General features: G+C 41.8%; 1 protein-coding gene across 1 annotated transcript in view; it reads right to left on the reverse strand.

The window, feature by feature from the left end:
• Nucleotides 1-17,855: 17,855 nt before the first annotated feature.
• YTHDF2 (YTH N6-methyladenosine RNA binding protein 2) overlaps nucleotides 17,856-22,710 on the reverse strand; it is a 31,510-nt gene continuing 26,655 nt past the window's right edge. Inside the window, exon 5 of the mRNA XM_042440435.1 lies at nucleotides 17,856-18,729. Coding sequence (XP_042296369.1) covers nucleotides 18,706-18,729 — 24 coding nt within the window. The 3' untranslated portion in view covers nucleotides 17,856-18,705. The remainder of the gene's footprint in view (nucleotides 18,730-22,710) is intronic.

Raw genomic sequence — 22,710 nt, forward strand, 5'->3', positions numbered from 1 at the left:
ATAGGTCTCGAATCCGGCGGTACCGAGACAGTGCTTGGAGGTCCCTTACGGCGAACCTTGGTCGGCGGTGATGCCGATCGAGCCCTTTTGGAGCCGCGGTCCGTGGAAGAGGACTTGGGGGGTTTTTGTTTGTCTCCCTGCCTTTTCTTGGAGGGCTTGGAAGGCTGTCCCTCAGCATCTCCAGAAGCCGTAGCCGCAGAGGGCTGATTCAAAACTTTGTCATAGAGGGCCGCCTTGAGGGTCCGGTCTCGGTTCTTCAAGGCCTGCGTGGACATGGCCTTACAGTGGGGACAGGTACTTGTGATGTGGGTCTCCCCCAAACAAAGGACACACTTATCATGGCCATCAGCCATAGGAATCTTCACCCCACAATTGGTACACCTTTTAAAGGAGGCCATAACGGCCGTTCAGGTCTTTCCCACTGGGAAAACCCGCTGGCGTAGACGGTCAACGTTTAAAGCGGAGTCCGTAAGAATAGTCAGCCGTACCAAAAGCCAGTCAATGTCCGTATCAGAGTCCGTTTGAGAGTGGTCAGTCGTACCGAAGGTCAATGTCCAGAGATTCAATCCAAGAATAAGCGATGCTATCGAAGTTCCTTGAGCTGCTAACGCGGCGGAATGAAGGAACTGAAGAGAGCGGGACTGCTAGGGGCCTTATATAGAGGTGGGCGGAGCTACCGTCAAAAAGTTGCAGAAAGTTGCAAACTATTTTCTGCCCAGAGATTCTAGAAGTTTTCAAGTATTGCTGCGCAGGCGCAGAATACACCCATTTGGGTGATTCGCAGAGACCACGAAGAAGAATCTATGTTACTTGTGTGTGTGTATTGTGTATGTGTAAGTATATGTATGTACATCTGCAATGAAATTTATATTAAAAAACAACTACAGACTATATAACACAACTTGGGGGAGTGGGGATATCCAGAAAGTTTTATGTAATTTTGCATTGTCTCATTTGTTATTTTATTTTTAATAATAAAATTTAATTTAAAAAAAATGCCGGCTCCAACCACCATTTTGAATCGGTTCCAAATGAAATGTGAACATGAAGTGGGTTAAATTGCCACTGACACCTTCGGTCGTGGCAAGCACAGCCTGAACATTTATTCTGTGTCAAATGGATGATGTGATCTGAATCAATCTAATGCTCCGCCCACCTCTATATAAGGCCCCTAGCGGTCCCGCTCTCTTCAGTTCCTTCGTGAGTGTGAATGAGACCCAAGTATAGTTGACCTCCACATACTACATTTCAAATGGTGAAATGGTTCTGAGGACCTGCATCCATTTAATGGACACATCTGTCTAGACTGTACTGTTAGCTACTGAAAGGACATAGAGAATTTATTTGCATAGACCAAAGGATAATTTCAAGACGCAGACAAACAATTCAAGATCACACACCACACAAAAATAAAAACAGAAGACTGCTACAAAAAAGGCAATTTGACTGATGACTTTTCCCAAAGAGAAACTACTATTTAGCCTAAGTAAATACAATGTTTCAGAGAAGCGTGAGAAAAGCTAGAGTGCCAGCAGTTAGCCAAATAAATGCTGTTGAGTCCAATAAACGCAAAACAGATTTTCTGTTGTATAAATTACATTTGTCTGTAGGCAGCTAGTGCTGGATATCCATACCTAAATAGCAACAAATACTGTAATTCAGGATACCTCACTGCTGCAGAAGCTGCCAATATTTAATAAAAGCAACAAAAACCCAGATTCATAGTAAGAATGATCAAAGAAGCATACTTTGAAGGGTCCAAGAGGCTCATCTAGTCAACTCCCTGCCATGAAGAAATACACAGTTTAACTAGTCCCGAAAGATGGCAATCCAGCCTCTCTTTAAAGACCTCCAAGCACTCTCTAAAATTACCTGGAGAGTCTACCATCCTCCAATTCATGAATGCATTTATTCATTTTCAGCAGTTCGCAGAACTCTTCTCCAGCACCACATTTTAAATGAGTTGGGGCGTTTTGTTGTTTTTTGTTTTTTTTTGCCTATCAGCTTTCTGTGAGACTTGGGATTACTCTGACCAAAAATCCACGGCAAACTTCGGGTAGATCAGAAAGTTTATTGTAAGGACTAAGTAGAAGCATTCCTGGCCACGTCTTTGTTGAATCTGAAGAACTCCAAATAGAGACAGAACCTTAGAATTCCCCAGACCCCTCCCTTTGAGTTGGGTCCCTTCGGTTTAGCCTTTGATGTAGAATTTGAAGAGATCCAGGACATCAATCCTGGAAGCCAGGTAGAGAGCATCTGGATAAAAATTAAAGGGCAAGGAAACAACAAGGACATTATTGTGGGAGTCTGCTACAGACCCCCAAGTCAGACTGAGGAATTGGATGATGTCTTTCTAGAACAGATAACCACACATTCAGAAAAGAGAGATGTAGTAGTGATGGGTGACTTCAACTATCCTGATATTTGCTGGTAGTCAAACTCAGCCAAATGAAGGGCGGGATATAAATACCTAAATAAATAAATAATAAAATCCTCAAGGTCTAGCAAATTTCTCACTTGCCTGGAAGACAATTTCATGGTCCAAAAGGTGGAAGAGGCAACAAGGGAATCAGCTATTTTAGATCTGATCCTAACCAACAAGGATGACCTAATTAATGGTGTGCAAGTGGTGGGATCCATAGGTGGAAGTGACCATGTTCTCCTGGAGTTTGTTATACAATGGAAAGGAGAAGCCAGGCATAGCCAGACACGCATCCTAGACTTTAGGAGAGCAGATTTTGCTAAACTTAGAGAAATACTGGGGGTGATCCCATGGTCAGGAACACTAAAAGAGAAGGGAGTTCAGGATGGATAGGAGTTTCTGAAAGGAGAGATACTGAAGGCACAATTCCAAACAGTTCCAGTGAGAAAGAAAAATGGGAAGTGTCTCAAGAAACCAGGATGGATGACTAAGGAACTTTCAACTGAGCTAACATTAAAAAGGGACATGTACAAGAAATGGAAAAATGGAGAAATCACCAAAGAGGAATTCAAACAAATAGCTAGCACATGTAGGGGTAAAGTCAGAAAAGCTAAAGCACAGAATGAACTCAGGCTTGCTAGAGAGGTTAAAAACAATAAAAAGGGCTTTTATGGCTATGTCTGCAGCAAAAGGAAGAAGAAATGGTAGGGCCACTGCATGGAGGAGATGGCAAAATGCTAACAGAAGACAGAGAAAAGGCAGAATTACTCAACACCTTCTTTGCCTCAGTCTTCTCAGAAAAGGCAAAGGGTGCTCAACCTGAAGATAATGGAGCAGAGGACAGAACAGGGAAATTTCAGTACAGAATAAGTAAGGAGATAGTAGAGGAATATCTTGTTAATCTAAATGAATATAAATCTCCAGGACCAGATGAACTCCATCCAAGGGTATTAAAAGAACTGGCAAATGTAATATCGGAGCCATTGGCAATAATCTTTGAGAACTCCTGGAGAACAGGAGAAGTCCCAGCAGAATGGAGGAGGGCAAACGTTGTCCCCATCTTCAAAAAGGGGAAAAAAGAGGATCCCAACAATTATCGTCCAGTTAGTCTGACATCAGTACTAGGAAAGATTCTGGAGCAGATCATTAAACAGAGAGTCTGTGAACATCTAGAAGGCAATGCCATAATCACAAAAAGTCAACATGGGTTTCAGAGAAAGAAGTCATTCCAGACAAATCTTACCTCTTTCTTTGATAAAATTACTAGCTTGGTAGATGAAGGAAATGCTGTAGATATCATATATCTTGATTTCAGTAAGACTTTTGACAAAGTTTCCCATGACATTCTTGTTAACAAGCTTATAAAACGTGGGATAGACAAGGCAACTGTTACATGGATTTGTAATTGGTTGACTGACCGAACGCAAAGGGTGCTCAACAATGGCTCCTTTTCATCCTGGAGAGAAGTGACCAGTGGGGTGTCCAGTGGGGCTTTGTCCTGGGCCCAGTGCTATTCAACATCTTTATCAACGACTTGGATGACAGAATTGGGAGCATGCTTATCAAATTTGCAGATGACACCAAATTAGGAGTAGCTAACACTCCAGAGGACAGGATCAGCATTCAAGATGACCTGAATAAACTAGAAAATTGGGCCACAGCTAACAAAATGAACTTCAACAGGGAGAAATGCAAGGTACTGCACTTAGGGCAGAAAAATAAAATGCACAGATATAGGATGGGAGACACATGGCTGAACGAGACTATGTGTGAAAGGGATCTGGGAGTCCAAGTAGACCACAAGCTGAACATGAGTGAACAGTGTGATGCGGCAGCTAAAAAGGCCAATGCAATTTTAGGCTGCATCAGTAAGAGCATCGTATCTAGATCAAGGGAAGTAATAGTGCCACTCTATTCTGCTTTGGTCAGGCCCCACCTGGAATATTGTGTCCAGTTCTGGGCACCACAATTCAAAAAGGATGTTGAAAAACTGGAACGTGTCCAAAGGAGGGCAAATAAAATGGTGAAAGGTCTAGAAACCATGTCCTATCAGGAACAACTTAAGGAGCTGGGGATGTTTAGCCTGGAGAAGTGAAGGTTAAGAGGTGATATGATAGCCCTGTTTAAATACTTGAAGGGATGCCATACCGAGGAGGGAGCTGACTTGTTTTCACTTGCTCCAGAGACTAGGACCCGGAGCAATGGATGCAAGCTACAAGAAAAGAGATTCCACCTCAACATTAGGAAGAACTTCCTGACAGTAAGGGCTGTCTGACAGTGGAACAAACTCCCTCAGAGTGTAGCGGAGTTTCCTTCCTTGGAGGTCTTTAAACAGAGGCTAGATGGCCATCTGTCGGAGATGATTTGATTTGGATTCCTGCATGGCAGGGGGTTGGACTGGATGGCCCTTGCGGTCTCTTCCAACTCTATGATTCTATGATTTCTCCCTTTGTTCTGAAGGGGGGAAAGAAGGGGGGGTTGGCCATTTGGTTCCTAGTTCCTCTACCAAGTAGAGATCTAAGGCTGTATGCACCTTTGGTATCAGTTTCCCAACAACCCCTCATAAAACTGCCTAACTGCCATGCAATACGTGACCATCCGGCCCATTCCTCATGGTGGCAGCCTCCCTATTCTCAAAGTGACTGTCTATCTATATCTCTACTTCCTCTCTATATATGCATATCTATATCTTCCCTATTTGTGGGTGAGAACCTATTCCCTGACCCCCCACTCTGCGGTTTATCTATCTATCTCCCTATCTCCCTATCTATCTCCCTATCTCTCTCTCTCCAAACCTCATGGCAGAATACACCCTGAATGACTGACTGAAGGTGGATTCTGACACTTTCTTCACTATCCAGCTTTCGCAACCATATATAGAAATGGGAAACACAATACATGGGCAATCCTAACATTAGTATTCAATATCTGTACACTTCAGGATCTTGTATAGTTCCTTCACAGTGCCTTTCCAAGTCCTAAGCTTTCTTCTGTTTTGAATTGCAGTCTCTATTCTGATTACTGACTGAGCCAAGGTATAGGAAATCTTGAATTATTTCAATGTCTTCACCATTTACTTTAAAGTTAGCTAAATTATCTGTGGTTATATATATTTTAATGACCAACTGTAAACATGGCTTTGCACTTTCTTCCTTGGCTTTCTTCAACAGCCATTCCAAGTCTTTGCTATTTTCTACTAGTGGAATAATGTCATCTGCATTTCTTAAATTGCTGGTGTTCTGTCCTCCAATTTTCATGCCTCCTTCTTCCAAGTTTGGTTCTATTTTACGTATATTACATTGTCTACTACATTGCTGAAAAAGATCTTGCAGTCAAGAAGTTATTTCTAATGTTTTAGTGAAATCACTTTTCTCATCATTTGAATCCATTGGTTCATCGACTGTGTAGCACCACACATGTCAAAAAAGGAAAGAAGCTAAATTTCTACACGAAATCCTTTTGGATATTTAAATATAGTTTTGAATTGTTACCGTCAACTTGGTGGAAATGCTTGGAAGGGAGTGGAAAGGAGTAGTCCTGGGAAAAGAGATGCTTTGGCTTGAAGATGAATGGAGGGCAAGCACACAAAAATGTTTCACTTGGTATGTACCTTTAATATACTTTGTAACAGAAATTACTTCAGTCCTGACAACGTCGTTATACCGTGAACTTTAGTTTCTGAATAAAGCTTTCAGAACGTGCTCAAGTTTGTATTCATGAAGTGAAGTTAACCAGTACATGTCACATATCCAGCTCCTCAAGCTGTTTCTCATAGAGTTTGGTTTCCAAGCTAATAATAATAATAATAATAATAATAATAATAATAATAATAATTTATTTCTATACCGCTCTTCCGGAACGATCAAAGCGGTTCACAGATCTGTAAAAATTATACATCGTAATTTTTACCAGTCTCTTGTTCCTCTGGACATGTTTAAGGTTACCATAATCTTTCTTGAACTGTGGTGTCCAAGTGAGCTCTGACCAAAAGCAGGTAAGAGTGGTACTATTATTTCCCTTGATCTTGTCAGGAGTTGCATGTTCACCTTGCCTGCCATAATATGTTGGGATATTGGTGTGATGGATTATACAGTAAGAAAGGTTATTGCTGAGACATGATGATCTCAACAAAGGTGCTGAGATAATAACAGAAAGGAGGTGAGCTTCAGTCAAGATTGTTCAGAGGTCATTTCTATGGGACAATCTAGCTCAGTGGTCCCCAAACTATGCTCTTTAAGGAACTTTGGACTTCAGCTCCCAGCATCCCAGACTATTGGCCAATATGGCTTGAGGCTACATCTATGAAGGGGCAGTATGGGAATGAAAGGGATAAAATGTGTTAATAAATATAACAAATAAGAATTAAGGTGGACATGATTTGAAATTGGTCACAGTTTAATTAAGGTATGTTAGGCACTTGCTATTCTATTCTGACAATGAGTCTCTGGACTGAATCAGTAGCTTCTAAGAAATGTTTGTTGTTGTGAAGTTGAAGGCTTTCATGGCCAGCATCCATAGTTTTTGTGAGTTTTTCAGGCCATGTGGCCATGTTCTAGAAGAGTTTATTCCCGACGTTTTGCCAGCATTTGTGGCTGGCATCTTCAGAGAATGCTGACCTGGAAGAGAGACACTAATCCTCTTTTGCATATCCTCCCACCCTGAGGCCCTGCCATCAACAACAGAATACACAGATTAACATGGGAATTCCTCCTTACCCAAGGTGACACAGTGTGTGTGTGTGTACTCTCTCTCTCTCTCTCTCTCTCTTTTTCCCCCCAGGTCAATATTCTCTGAAGATGCCAGCCACAGATGCTGGCAAAAGGTCAGGAATAAACTCTTCTAGAACATGGCCACGGAGCCTGAAAAACCCACAAAAAACTTTGTTGTTGTTGTTGTTTTGTTTAATTACTGAAGCTTTTTGTTTGGATTTCTGAACTTAGGATCCTGCCAATTGTGACAATCTGGATGGTATACTCCATGTGATGTGTCTTGGAAATGCACTAGCTTCTTTGGCCACTGCCTCACACTGCTGTGGTCTACTAAAAAAAACAAAAACAAATCCTATTCAAACCATGTGTGGCCCACTTTAAATCCTCTCCACTAGTACATTAGCTCTCCTCTCCTGATTTGGTATTATTGACAAATCTGATAAGCATGACCTCCATTCAATATTGAAAAATATAACGCTTAGAACAGGTAGCCACTAGTCACTTCTCTCCAAGTTGAAGAGAAAACATTAGTAAGCATACTTTGGGTTTTGATGCTGATCTTTGACCGTAATAAAGAATTTCAATATTTTGGGTTTGGTTGATCAACCAGTTACAAAACCACCTAAGAACTGCACTAGCCCATACTTTACCAGCTTTGTGCAAGATAGGGTGACTGTTGTAAGCCTTACTACTGTACCAATATAATCCTTCTACATAAAAAGGCTTCTTCCCAATCTTCAAACCTAGAGTACTCCATAAAATCAATTTAGCATGAGAAAATGGATCAAAACACTGCTGCCATGATACTGAACACCTAAGTTTTCCAACTGCCAGAAGTACAGAAAGAGTAAAATTATTCTTACAAACCCAAACCAACCATGAGACAGGAAGATTTCAACACACTCCAAGATGGAGCATTCAAATGCATATGAAATATCCCAGTGGCAACTACAAACTAATAAATAGTCAAGCCCTAAGTCTGAAGAAACTACATCTTCCTCAAGTAAATCCTTGGTTGTGTACAATGCTGCATAAGTATTGCACCAAAAAAATTAATTTTTTGAAATATATTACATTAGGATAAAGGGGAATGATAGTGGATAGTAGACCTCATCTCTTCAGAGACCTACCAAGGAGAAAGACAACCTTGTTTCCTTAAATTAAATGGCAAACTGGACTGGAAATAAGAAATAGATTTGGCATCTCCAAGACTGAAATAATTAAAATATCTATATGGAAGTTGTATTTCAGAAAGAGATAAATATCGTCTCTAATGCTAGATTTTAAGCATTTTAATATGTGACATTATAAATGTGTTGTTGTTGTGTCTTTGACTCACTTCTGACTTATGGCAACCCTAAGACGAAACTATAATGGGGTTTCCTTGGCAAGATTTGTTCAGAGGTGGTTTGACATTACCTTCCCCTGAAAAACGCTCAGCCAACATCTCTTTAAAGAACTCCAAAGAAGATGAGTCCACCACCCACTGTAACAGCTCTTACAGTAAAAAAGTTATTCCTAAAGTTTAGGTGGAATATTTTTTCATGTAATTGAATACACTGGTTTGCATATTAGTCTCTAGAGTAGAAGAAAATAAGTTTGATCCAACTTCTACAAGACATCCCTTCAGATACTTAAGACAGCTATCATGTAATCACTCAATCTTTTGTTCTTTAAGCTAAATATACCCAGCTCTCTAAATAGTTCCTCATAAGGCTTGGGGTTTGAGACCCTTGACCATCATCAAAACTACAGGCCTGCAAATTAGACTGAGTAACTGGATGACACCTTTCTAGAACAAATGACAGAACTACTCAAGACCTTTGCCTCAGTCTTCTTACAAAAGCAAAAGGGTGCCCCAAAATGGAACACAGGATGCAGTAGGGGAAATGCAGCACAGAATAAATTAAGAGGGAATACAGGAGTACCTGGTTAATCTAGTAAAATGTGGAATAGACAATGCAACTGTTAGCTGGATCTGTAAATGGTTGACCAGATGAACCCAAAGGGTGCTCAACAATGGCTCCTCTTCATCCTGGAGAGAAGTTACTAGTGGGGTGCCTCACAGGTTTTTGTCCTAGGTCCAGTGCTATTCAACATCTTTATCAATGACTTGGATGAAGGAATTGAAGGCATGCTTATCAAATTTTCAGATGATACCAAATTAGGAGTAGCTACTACGCCAGAGGACAGGATCAAAATTGAAAATGAGTTTAACAGATTAGAAAGCTGGTCAAAAGTAATAAAATGAATTACAACAGGGAGAAATGTGATCTACACTTAGGCAGAAAGAAAGAAATGCAGATACCGGATGGCTTGACATGTGAAAGAAGTCCTAGTAGACCACAAACTGGAGTCAACAGTTGTGATGCGACAGCTAAAAAAAAGTCAATGCAATTCTAGGCTGCATCAATAGAAATATAGTGTGTACACCGAGGGAAGGACAGGTTGCTCACCTGTAACTGTGTTTCTTCGAGTGGTCATCTGCGAATTCACACAAATGGGTTATTTCTGCGCATGCGCAGCAACTCGGAAACTTCTAGAATCTCTGGGCAGAAAGTCATGTAACTTTCTGCAGCCTCTTTGCAACTTTTTGGCGGTAGCCCCGCCCATCCCGTATATAAAGCCCCTGGTGGCCCGCTCCTCTTCAGTTCCGAATGAGCCGCAAACAGCGCGACCACAAGCGTTGTTAAAGGAGCAGACACTGAGGGGAAGGATGGGTGGGTTTGTGTGAATTCGCAGATGACCACTCGAAGAAACACAGTTACAGGTGAGCAACCTGTCCTTCTTCTTCGTGGTCTCTGCGAATCACACAAATGGGTTAGACTAGCGAGCTGTAGTCAATGGAGGAGGGAGTGTCAAGAATCAACAATGAGACAACAAACAATAAAGTATGTAAACCAAACAACTGTGTAATTTATTAACAGTGCAAAGATTTCAGGTTTTAGTGCATGGCAGAGAGTAACACTGCCCTCCCAAAAGCTGCTTCATGCCTGGCCCTGGCGTCCAGCCTATAGTGTTTAATAAATGTTGATGGCTGGGACCAGACAGCAGCTTTGCATACATCCTCGAGTGAGATCCCTGTCAAAAAAGCCAAGGATGCTGCTACCGCCCTGGTTGCATGGGCTCTAACCCGGCCTGGCAAGGGCTTACCCGCCAGTTTGTAGCAGAGGTGGATAGTGTTGGACACCCATTTGGAGAACCTCTGCGGTGAAACCGGCAGCCCCTTCTTGGCTTCGGAGTAACACACAAACAGTCTCTCCGAACGCCTGGAAGCAGACGTTCTGTCCAAATAGAACGCCAGTGCCCTGCGGACATCTAGGGCATGGAGCTGGCGTTCAGAGTCTGTGGTCGGGTTAGGAGCCAGAGTGGGCAAAACAATGTCCTGGTTCATGTGAAAAGCAGACACCACCTTTGGCAAAAAAGTAATGTCAGTACGGAGAACCACCTTGTCTTTGTGGAAACGGAGAAAGGGTTGGTACATTCTGAGGGCACACAGTTCACCAGCCCGGCGGGCTGATGTTATAGCTACCAGAAAGGCTGTCTTCCAAGTTAGGAGTCTAAAGTCCGTGGTAGCTAGGGGTTCAAAGGGCTTAGAAACTTGTCGAGCCAGAACAGTGTCTAGATCCCACTGTGGCAGAGGGTCGAGGACCGGCGGGTGCAGATTATTAAATCCCTTAAGGAATCTCTTTATAAGAGGGTCCCTAAATAAGGAGGATTTGTCCCGAAACAAATAGTGGGAAGAGATGGCGGACAGGTAGCATTTAATAGAGCTTAAGGAGAGACCTGCCTCAGCCAGTGTCAGGAGGAAGTCCAGGACTACTGGGATGGAAACACGGGATGGAGGGATGTCCTTGGTCTGTAAAAAGGCAAGGAACTTGTCCCATTTGTAAGCATAGGACCTTTGGGTAGACGGTCTCTGAGCTGCCCTAATTATATCTTGTACGCCTGGTAGGAGTGAAGTCAGGATCGAATCCTCCATGCTACCAATGGGAGAGACTGCATCTCTGGGTGGTGAACTTGCCCGTCGTGGAGGGAAAGTAAGTCGGTCCGGTGCTCTAGGCGAAGATGATCTTGGGCCCGTTGAAGCAGAGGGGCAAACCATGGTTGTCTGGGCCACCACGGGGTGATCAGGATCGCATCCGTGGAGTCCATCCACATCTTTGCTAGTACTCTGGTCACCAGTGGAAAGGGAAGCAGCTCCAGAGAATAAGACCCGGACCAGTGGGTTCAAACTACAGGAAAAGAGATTTCACCTCAACATTAGGACAAACCTCCTGACAGTAAGCACTGTTCAACAATGGAACACCTTCTTTCTTTGGAGGTTTTTAAACACAGGCTTGATGGCTATCTGTCAGGAGTGCTTTGATTGTATATTCCTGCATGCCAGGGGGTTGGACTTGATGGCCTTGACATCTCTTTCAACTTTATGATTCTATGATCTTGTTGGCTCTTTTCCAAATAATACCAGCTTGCCAATATCCTTCTTGAACAGTGGCACCCAGACCTGAACACAATAGTCAAAGTGAAGTCTGACCAAAGCAGAATAGAATGGCACTGCTACTCCTTTTAAACTCTTGTTGTTGCAGCCTAGAATTGTATTGGCTTTTTGGCAGCTGCATCACACTGTTAACTCATGTTCAGTTTATGGTCTACTACAACTCCTAGATGTACTACTATGAGCCCCTAGATGTACTACTTCACATATACTACTTTCCAGCTCTGTCTTCAATCCTAAATCTGTGCATTTCATGTTTTCTGCATGTATCTTACATTCATTTTGTTAGTTTTTTTCCTCCCAGCTCTTCAGCCTTTCAGTCATTTTGAATCATCCTATCTTCTGGATACTAACTAAACCCCAATACAATGTCATATGCAAATTTAATAAACATGCCTTCAATTCCATCATCCAAATCTTTTATAAAGATGTTAACAAATACTGTGCCCAGGGCAAAACCACGAGACATGCCACTATTCACTTCTCTTCAGGATAAAGAACAATAGGTGGACATTCTCTGGATTCAGTCTGGCAACCATTTACAGATTTAAAAAAGTATGTTAACCAGCATGCTTGCAAGGCTTTCATGGGGGTCTTCGTCAAAGCCAGGAAACCTAGATAAACTATATCCAACAACACCCCCTTAATCTAACAAGGGAGATTGTAACTCTGTTGAAATAAAGAAAAAAAGGAAATAATGTAACTTTGGCAATAATCGTTTTGGAGAAACTCATGCTGGCTCTTAGTAATATCTGTCCGAAGTGTGCACAGACTAATTTTATTTATTTATTTATTATGCTGCCTTCTGCTCAATGTGAGACCCAAGTCATCTTCCAAAAACAGCCAATTCAAAATGTTTACAATATTTTTAAAACAATTAAAATCCCTGCATTCAAAACTATAAAGTCAGGTTAAAGCCATACAAGGTAAAAGCACACAAACAAACAAACAAATTTCACTGGTTAACCATTAAAAGTCTGCTTAAATAAAAACATCTTTGCCTGCCAGTGAAAGAAAAGCAGGGGAATGGACAGCCAAGCCTCCCATGGAAGCGGATTCCAGAGGGGTAGGTGCAGCCACTGAGTAAGCTCCCTCATGTCCTCACCAAGCCTGTGATGGCAGTAGGAATTCCCTAACTGTTCAATTTGTTTTTGAACCTTTCCTGGTACTGACATCAAACACTCATCAGCAGTTGCTCAGGTCCTTTTTTGCACTTTTTGAAGACAGGGACAACATCTGCCCTCCTCCTGTCCTGCAATAATTTTCAAAGATGACTGAGAATGACTCTGAGAGTGGAACACACTCCCTCGGTAGTGGAGTCTCCTTCCTTGGAGGTCTTTAAGCAGAGGCTAGATGGCCATCTGTCGGGAATGCTTTGATTTCGATTTCCTGCATGGCAGGGGGTTGGACTGGATGGCCCTAGTGGTCTCTTCCAACTCTATGATTCTATGATTCTTTGATTTACCATGAAGTCCAGATTCCAAAGGAAAGATATCACAAGGTGAACGTTTTGAAAGATCCTCTCTCCACTGGATTACAAATGGAGAAAAATTATTTTCTCAGAAACAAATATTACTCTTTTAGCAGTAAATAGGATACATAAAATCTACTCCCCTTGGCCATTTGTTAATTTCCAAGAAACAGGTGAATAATTCAGAAGAATACGCACATCCTTGAATATCAAGGAACTTTCCAAAACCAAATTTACTTGTATGATTACTTCCTTCCAAAATGTAGCTACCATGGAAAAACTCCCAAATATATGTGTTAACAAAACATTAGCAGGATTACGTTAATGCGTAATGTATTACGATTACGAGCGAAGGCAAGCCGGGAGGAGGAGGAGACAGCTGGGCACGCGTCCCAGCCGCCACCTCCTCGGCCTTCGCTCACCGGGAAAGGGCCCTGCAGAGCCCTTTCCCGGCGAGCCAAGGCAAGCCGGGAGGAGGAGGAGGCTGCTTGGCACCGCGGCGACGGCCGCAATGACAGGCTACCCCCGCACCCCTTCTCGGCCTGGAAGCAGGCTGAGGCTTCCTCCCAAGCCGGGGAGTAGGAGGAGGACCGTTGGCACCGCGGCGATTGCCGCGATGCCAAGCGGACCCCGTGCCCCTTCCCGGCCTGGGAGCAGGCCGAGGCTTCCTCCCAAACCGGGGAGGAGGAGGCCCCTTTGCACCGTGGCGATCGCCGCGATGCCAAGCAGCCCTCGCGCCCTTCCCAAGCTGGGGAGGAGGACGGCAAGCCAGGAGGAGGAGGCGGCTGGGCACGCGTCCCAGCCGCCTCCTCCTCGGCCTTTGCTAGCCGGGAAAGGGCTCGCCCTTTCCTGGCGAGCCATGGCAAGCTGGGAGGGAAGAGGGCTGGGAGGAGACAGACGTGCACGAGCCTCTGTCTCCTCCTCCCAGGCGCCATTTTCTGGCTTCCCGCTATGCGGGAGGCCCGAAAATGGCAGGGAGGAGGCGGAACGGGCACACGCCCATTCCGCCTTTTCCCTCGCCCCCCATGCCTGGCGAAACGGCGCCGTGTGCCACGGGTTCGCCATCACAGAGCTAGGTATTCCTTTGCCACCTCTTTACCTACTCTAGGCTGTAGTTTTCTTACTGTATTATTTACTCCATTTTCACCTGTCAGAGCACTGTTCTCCTTTTAGAGAAGTTTGGCCTTTTCTCTGTCCTATTGGCTGCCCATTGTCTTCTCTATGCAGTGGCCCTACCATATCCTTGTCCTTCATCTGAATATAACTAATTTGGGTGTTTTTTTTCACCTCTTTAGCAAGCCTGAGCTCATCCTGAACTTTATTCTACTCACCTCCTCCTACATCTACTGACAATCCTCTTTGGTGATTTCCTCCTTCTTTCATTTCTTATAAATATTTCTTTTCACTCTCAATTTATCTGAAATTTCTTTGTACATCCACCCTGGTTTCTTCAGAAACCTTCTACTTGTTTGCTTTCTTGGAATTGTTTGCAACTCTGACTTCAAAATCTCACCTTCCGGAAACTCCCATGAATGATAACCTCCTTTCTCTTTGAGCGTTACTGACTTTAGGATCTCACCCAGTATTTCCCTATACTTACTGAAATCAGAGATAGAGTGTATGTCTCTGGTTCACTCTTCTATCTGTACAACCAATCTTTAATCTTAAGAATCATTCAATTGAGACAGAGGACATGTCTATTGCCTCAGTAAAGACATGGATTGCCTCATGGGGAAGGACGATCACAAAGCCATATATCTTGATATGTCCTATTTAAAGTAAAATAAAAATACATGTGCTTTTAAACCTTTCCCTCCCCAACCCTAGCCCTAGAAACAATTTGCTGGTAGTACCACAACTAACATTAATTTCTGCACTTGTGCAGTGCACAATATCATCCTGATCATACAGAATATGCAAGTCCTCAGAAGCTTTAAATGTAGAAGCCAGTTCATTTTCAAAGTAGGCTACGCAAACACAAAAAATCCATAAATCACTTTGGAAAATCACTGTAAATTATATGCTTAAACAGCAGTGTTTGTGCACACATTCTAATCAAAGGGTCACATTGCAAAGACTGCCAAAGAAAGGCCAGCAGAAGAAATAAAGATGAAATTTTCTGCCATATGTAGCTTGAAGGTTCACTCAGTTCTTTTGTCATGTCTTGGTCAGGAACTGGTTAACACTGCCATGGCAATGAAGATAGACAAGTATGCTATTAATACTTAATACCAATGCTTAATACTAAATGTGTACCTTTCTAATGCATACTTGGAATACTGCATCCAGTTCTGGATGCTTGGAATAAAATATTCAGATAACCCACTTGACAGAATTAAAAAGACATTTTACTTCCATGTACTTTCACAAATACAATACTGATCTTTCATTATTAGTTTTCATATGCAAAGTCAATCTGCACAGAATACCTCACCACAGGTGCTTTAATGCACAGAAGAGGTGAGATGAGGTAGATCTCATACCACAGAAGCAAGAAACTCAGTGGCTTTAAGAAACAAGAAGCTAAAACACTTCACATACTAAGGATCCACAACTCAAATGTATTAAGAGACCAATATGAACACATTTTATATCTCTTATGATAGTCATGTACTGTATAGAAAGAATTCCCACTAAAATGATCAATTTCACAACTTCCAAGTGTTGTTGTGAAATAAAAGCACCTCGTCTCAGAGATTCACATGCCGAGAGGCTTACAATCCAGTTAAGAAATAACGTATGTGTGGAATCATGCATACATTTAAATCTGGGAATGGCTAAAATGCATACAGTTTAAAAATACACATAAACCTATTCAATGGAGAAAATATATACAAAAAGCTTATGCTACGAAAACTGCATACAAATTTCTATGCAGAAAAAATCTCATCATGAAACAACCACAGGATGGGACAGGAATGAATACAGGTGAAATGTAACAAAGTACAAATAGAAAATGCCACATTCCTAGGAATGAATACAGAACATGACAAACGGCAATGTCAGAGAAGGCTATGATCTGTCAAATTTCACTATGCAGCAATCTTCCTGACGTGAAACATGTCTAGATCTGTTTAGTGTATGCATAGAAAATCTTTTTGAGTTCCATCCCAGATGAAATGCAGATAATTAAAACAAAATAATTCTAGAATGTTATTCTGAAATTGTTATGCTGGAGAAAGAAAAAAACGAGGAAGAGGAAACCATGATGACAACCACAGATGATTCTCAAGACATGATTCTGACATTTTAAAATAATTCCTTGTTTCTCTGTAATTGTTTTCCAAGCTTAGCTTCTCACTCAAGAGTCAGAAACTTTCAAAAGAAACTATAAAGATGGCAATCCCAAGAATAACAAAGAAAGCACTAGAATACACAAAAGGTACCTACATACTTCAAACACAGGACTATCCCTTGCCTTGGATACATCTTTAACACATAAGCCAAAATTGAAAATAGGTGTTTGTGTACTTTTACCAAATGTAAAACTGAGAAACCATGAAGGCGAAAAGGAAAATGGACAAGGCACATTTGTTTGCCTTTTTTAAAAAACAGAATATCTATTACTTATTACTTTCGCACCAACCACACACGATCCACTCTTTCTCCTTCAAGTATCCATAAGGGAAAAGCATTACAGGGTCTCATGTGGAATCCTATGTTTATTTGGTTGTCTTTACAGTTTTGTTGCAAAGAAGAGGTGGAACACAGTCAACAAGTAATACTGGAAGACAACCAAGTTACTAAGACCTATTTTAGAGTTTATATAAGCACTTTGAGCAGATTTCTTTTACAACAGTAATTTAGTTCTGTTGGTAAACTCAGAGGTTGCATTGCATTTGCTCAAATCTCTGCACGTATTACTTCTAGAGTCTTAATCTATTTGAGAAAGCCACCATAGAAACGACTCTGGAGACCTGGGTTCAAATTCCCCTTACGCAAGTCACACACTCCCAGTTGCAGAAATCTCCATGATAGGTTCTTCTCTTCATCAGTTGCAAATGACTTGAAGGCACACAACAACTATTTGCATGCATGCCACACTACTACATGTAACTCTGTGTAAGCTGGAAAATAAGAAATGTTTCTGACAAAACAGGAACACAGAGAAAATCATAGTAGAATTAAACACAAAAGCACAAGCAGCACCTCTATACATCAAGTCACAGGGCTGCAGTTCTGAGTCGGTCATATTTTTGTCACAGTATCTCAATCTTGACCAAGCTCTCTTGTCCTTGGTCTCCCATTCAAACTCACCAGATTTAATTTAAATTCTTCAGTAAGCTAGTATTATTCCATATGACAACTTTGTCCAGATGTGATAGAGTGCATATGAACCTCAGGTACAACAGACAGAGCTTCACACTTGTTATAGGTTTTTACCAGTAAGAGTTCATAATCACATAAACAGAAATGCCTCATCCCACAAGTAAAGCCAGTCCATTGTATTAAAGAAAATCAATACAGTAATATAAATCAGGTGTGCTTGCTTGTAAATACAGAAACACAGTTCTAATTAGTGGCATTTCTGATTGACTTCAATGATTACCTGTGATGTTCATATAGGTATACAGAACTGCTTCCAATAATGCGTTACTAAAATGTAAAAGACTAGGCATAGCTTATGGATCAGAGGAAGGAAAACTTCATTACAGCTCATTTTACCTGAATTTATTCCTCATATGCAGCCTTTGCATAGCTATGTACAAGCACTGAAGCAGTAGCCTACACACTAAAAACTAAGGGGCCAAGAAGTGATGCTCAATAGGATCTCACGTTTATTATTGAGAAGTGATTAATGGTGAAAGAAAGGCAGCGCCCATTCCTCATTGGCTTAACAAGAAAACTGAAGAAACATTCACTACACATTACAATATTTTTTTTCCAAAATTAATTTTCCTGTAAACAAACATGTTTTACCACTGTTCTCAGCCTTCAAATCAAATCAAGCCAGACTTAATCTGTAATCCATATGATGCACAAGAACAGAACATTTCTTAGGACTTTTGTATTTGACTTTTGAGAGAAAACGAACTATCCCTCAGACACGACCGTGTAGACAAATTCCATTCAGATCTTCTAGGCGTAAAAACCCCTCAAATTCTTCATAAAATTCCTCTTCCAGTCCATGGAAAAAGTTATCCATTCCACTTTCCATGGAAGATGTCCAAAAGAAAGTCACAACTCGGTGTTCCAAGTGCAACAACAATTTAAAAAAAAAACAGTGGGAAGAGGGATTCAGAAGGCCAGGAAATCAGGGAAGCAGCAGGGTTTAAAAATTAGAGAAACGGGTGGACTTTAAAATCCAATAACATAGAAAAAAGTGGGGAGAAAAACCAAAACAAAATTTATGCTCTGAAATCACAACCAAAGCCAAAAGAAGGGGACAGTTTTCACCTCTACTCTACCTAGAAGGGATGTTTTTGTTTAAAGTCCTATGTCTCTTGTGAAATTCCAATACATTTTTAAACAGTTAAGTTTGTAAGAGTTTGTATGAAGTCAATGAAATAAGTCCTAATTCTTTCTGGTATAGTTTTTCTTCCTTTCTGAAAGATACCCAAGATGCAACACTTCTGCTGCAGTTTCTGAGGAAGGATCCAGTTATTTACTTGACACGGCCTTGGCGCTCCTATATGAAAGGGAAAGAAAAAAGTAACAGTTAGTGTAAAGCTTTAAATTAGACTTCTGGTCAAAAACGTAACAGGAAGCTATTCTTTATACAGACATCAGCTGAATTGAATTTTGAATATCCCCAAAGTACACACCCAAATATCCCAAAAATGTCTAGGTAAATCCTAAACAAACACATTTGGAGATATTTTAGCAACAAAACATTCACCTTCTGCACTATATAATACCTTCCACTGGGTCTTTTCCTCCTGCATGTTCTAATTACTAAGCAATTAGAGGTCTTAAACAGATAATGATTTATATTGTACTTTTGTCTGAACTTCATGTAGCCAAAAAGATAAAATTTTAGTACAATCACATACAGCTCTGTGAAATTGCTCACATTTTTAACAACTGCCTCTTCCATAATATAGAAGGGGGGAGACAAATATGTAATACTTGGTAGGCAAACTGCTACCTCTACATCAACTGACTGCTAAGACACAATTTTTTGGCATCTTCAGAGAAGCAGTGTGTTCATACAACCGGACACACCACTTAAGTGGTGTTCTTTAATGAAGCTACCTATGTTTCTAAAAGAAATAACAAGTTGATTGTTCTTGCCTTTCCCTATGTTACAAACAGCCTTAAAAACTGTCATGCTTCCCCAGTCTTTAAATAAGAAAGACCAATACTATGCAAAGAAAGGTGTGTGGGTTTCATTTTGGAGTTTTTAGGTTCAAAATTCTATGAATTGTTGAGACTCCCTAAAAAACCTTGGACAAACAATATTTTTCTTAACCAGACCTTCACAGTGCTGCGGTGAAAAAGAGGTCCACTCTGTACACTGAAAGCTCTAGAGAAATGTTGCAGTAAAAACGCTGGCAGCACTTTTAACTCAAAATGTGAAAGATGTAATTTAATTACCTCATCTCTGAAACTGAGAAATTAGTGTGGATTAACCCAAGCAGATCAGTATTGTTTCATGTCTGAAAATAAGTCTTGCAGGCCACTTGGGTTGATGATGCCAGAGTGGGCAGAATGGGATGAGACAACAAGGTTGGATTTTTTTACAAACTACAGTGTGACAGACAGCAATATGCTTTCAACACAATAGATTAATGCCAGGCAGCTAAGTAGCAGCACTAGATGAGGCACACCCTTCAACTGCTCAGGCATTACTGATCCCCAAGCTACTAAGAACACCATTTATCACACATTTGATGTTAAGGCAGGGATGACAACATAGCAGTCTGTTCCCACATAAAGCTGAAGAAATGTGAAAATAAGCTTTAAGCCACAGATGAATCCAAACTTTAATGAAAGAGTATTTGACAATCATCAATTGGCTGATGCTTCAGGTCAATATCCTACTAGTGCACAAATTTCCTGGGCACAAACTTTGAATGTTGGTGATTGTACAGCCTATGAAGAGCCAGCTGTAACCTGTTTAGTGTTCCAAACTTCTAGCCATGCAAACACAACTCAGTATACAAATCAGTCAATCTCTCAGGACATTGCAATTACTATAATGTAAAACATTAGAAACCATCTAGAACAGTGATGGCGAACTTTTTAGGGGATGAATAATAATAACAAAAAATTTAAAAATATATTTCTATCCTGCTTTTTGCCAGGCAATCAAAGTGGCGTACAACAAGCTAAAATACATCCATATATACATAGTACCCCCTGCCCTTAAAACAAGATTAAACAATATAAGAGTAAAACTAACATGCTAAAATCCAATTAATCCAAATAACCATGGACAGAGTTTGATTGATGGGAAGTCTTATTAGTGGTCGAGTATTTTATTCCGGGCCTACTGGAAGAGATCTGTCTTAATGGCTTTTTTGAAGCTCTCTAGATTGGTAATTTGATGGATCTCATCCGGCAGACCATTCCATAAATTGGGAGCAGCTGCAGAAAATGTCCTCTGGGAGGTCGCCATTAATCTGATCTTTAAGGGCTGTAGTAAATTCCTTCCAGAGGACCTGAGTGTACGGGGCAGATTGTATGGAAGCAGGTGATCCCTTAGATAGGCTGGGCCCAAGCCATGTAGGGCTTTAAAGGTGATAACCAACACCTTGTACTGTGCCCGGAAACTAATAGGGACCCAGTGGAGAGACTTCAATATTAGTGTTATATGGTCACTCCTTGCTGTTCCTGTGACCAACCTGGCTGCCATATTCTGTACCAACTGGAATTTCCGGACTAGGCACAAGGGTAGCCCCATGTAGAGCGCATTGCAAAAATCAAGTCTTGAGATTACCAGCACATGTACTACGGTTTTGAGGTCACCCCATTCCAGGAAAGGGTGCAGCTGGCGTATCAGCCGAAGCTAATAACAGGCGATCTTGACTGTTGCATTCACCTGATTCCTCATCTGAAGCGACGGGTTAAGTAGCACCCCCAGACTGCAAACACAGTCCTTCGAGGAGAGTGTGAACCCCTCTAGGATTGCTCAACATCTGGTTTGGGGGCCCCTATCGTAAGTACCTCCATTTTGTCTGGATTCAACTTGAGCTTGTTTTCCCTCATCCAATCCATTACTGCCTGAAGACACTGGTTGAGAGGAGAGATGCCATCTGTCGTTGTTGCTGATGACCGGGACATGGAGAAATATATTTGGGTGTCATCTGTGTACTGATAACACCCAGCCCCATATCCACAGATGATTTCTCAGAGCGGCTTCATATGGGGACAGGATGGCGCCTTGAGGGACGCCACAATTAAGCTCTGTTTTTGAAGAGCAACTGTCCCCGAGCATCACTTCCCGAGAGGAAGGAACGGAATCGCTGCAACACAGTGCCTTCAATTCCTAACTCTCTTAGGCGTTCCAAGAGGATGCCGTGGTCTATTGTATCATATGCCGCTGACAGGTCTAGCAGCACCAACAGGGTCACGCTCCCTCTGTCAATGCCAAGACAAAGGTATTCAGTTAGAGCGACCATGGCAGTCTCCACACCATACCCGGTCCTGAAGCCCGTTTAAAACGGATCAAGAAAATCAGCTTCATCCAAGACCATTTGGAGCTGAACAGCAACTGCCCTCTCGATCACCTTGCTCAAAAATGGTAGATGAGAAACAGGCCTATAATTTTTCATGTCCAGGGGGTCAAGGGAGGGTTTTTTCAAGAGCAGTCTAACGATCACTTTATTCAAAGAGGATGGTATATGACCCTCCCCAAGGGAAGCATTGATGATACGTCTAAGAAGTTCCATCAGTGCCTCACCCCCTGGACGATGGGCAGGGATCAAGAGGGCATGTTGTCTTTTTTTTTTAACCTTTCCAAGGATCTTGTCCACGTATTCAGTACTCACTAGCTCAAACTGATTCAGTTTAATCTCATAAACGGATTTACTGGACACCTCATTAGTCTGTTTTGTTTCAACATTGGTGTCCAAATGGGCTCTTATTTGAGAGATTTTGTCTACAAATTAGTTGTTGAAAGCGTCGCAGCAGGCCGTTGTTGGGTTAAGTAGAGGGTTCTGGATAGATGGCATCGCCGTCAGTTCCCTCACCACCCTAAACAGTTCTGCCGGACGAGACTTTGCACATACAATACGAGCAAACGAGGAGAATCTCTTTGCTGCTTTAATTGCCTCTCCATAAGAACAAAGGAATTTGTTATGATGAGTTCTGTCAGATAAGGGTCCAGATTTCCGCCAATCGCGCTCTAGTCGTTGTCCCACCCGTTTCGTATTCTTCAGTTCTCCGGTATACCAGGGCTTCCGATTTGAGGGGAGTCGGAAAGGACACGCAGGAGCGATTGTGTCGATGGCCTTAGTAAGATAGGTGTTCCACATATTCACCAAGGCTTCTACAGAATTACCGGCATTATCAACCATCAAACCCTCTAGAGCTTTCTGGAATCCGATCGGTTCCATTAGCTTTCGAGGGCGGACCCATCTAATGGGTCCTCCACCCCCGAGGGAGCAGACAGTGGCTCTTAGTTCTGCCCTGACCAGGAGATGATCCGTCCATGATAATGCAGAGG

The sequence above is a fragment of the Sceloporus undulatus genome, chromosome 9, assembly GCF_019175285.1.
Source record: "Sceloporus undulatus isolate JIND9_A2432 ecotype Alabama chromosome 9, SceUnd_v1.1, whole genome shotgun sequence".
Lineage (NCBI taxonomy): Eukaryota > Metazoa > Chordata > Lepidosauria > Squamata > Phrynosomatidae > Sceloporus > Sceloporus undulatus.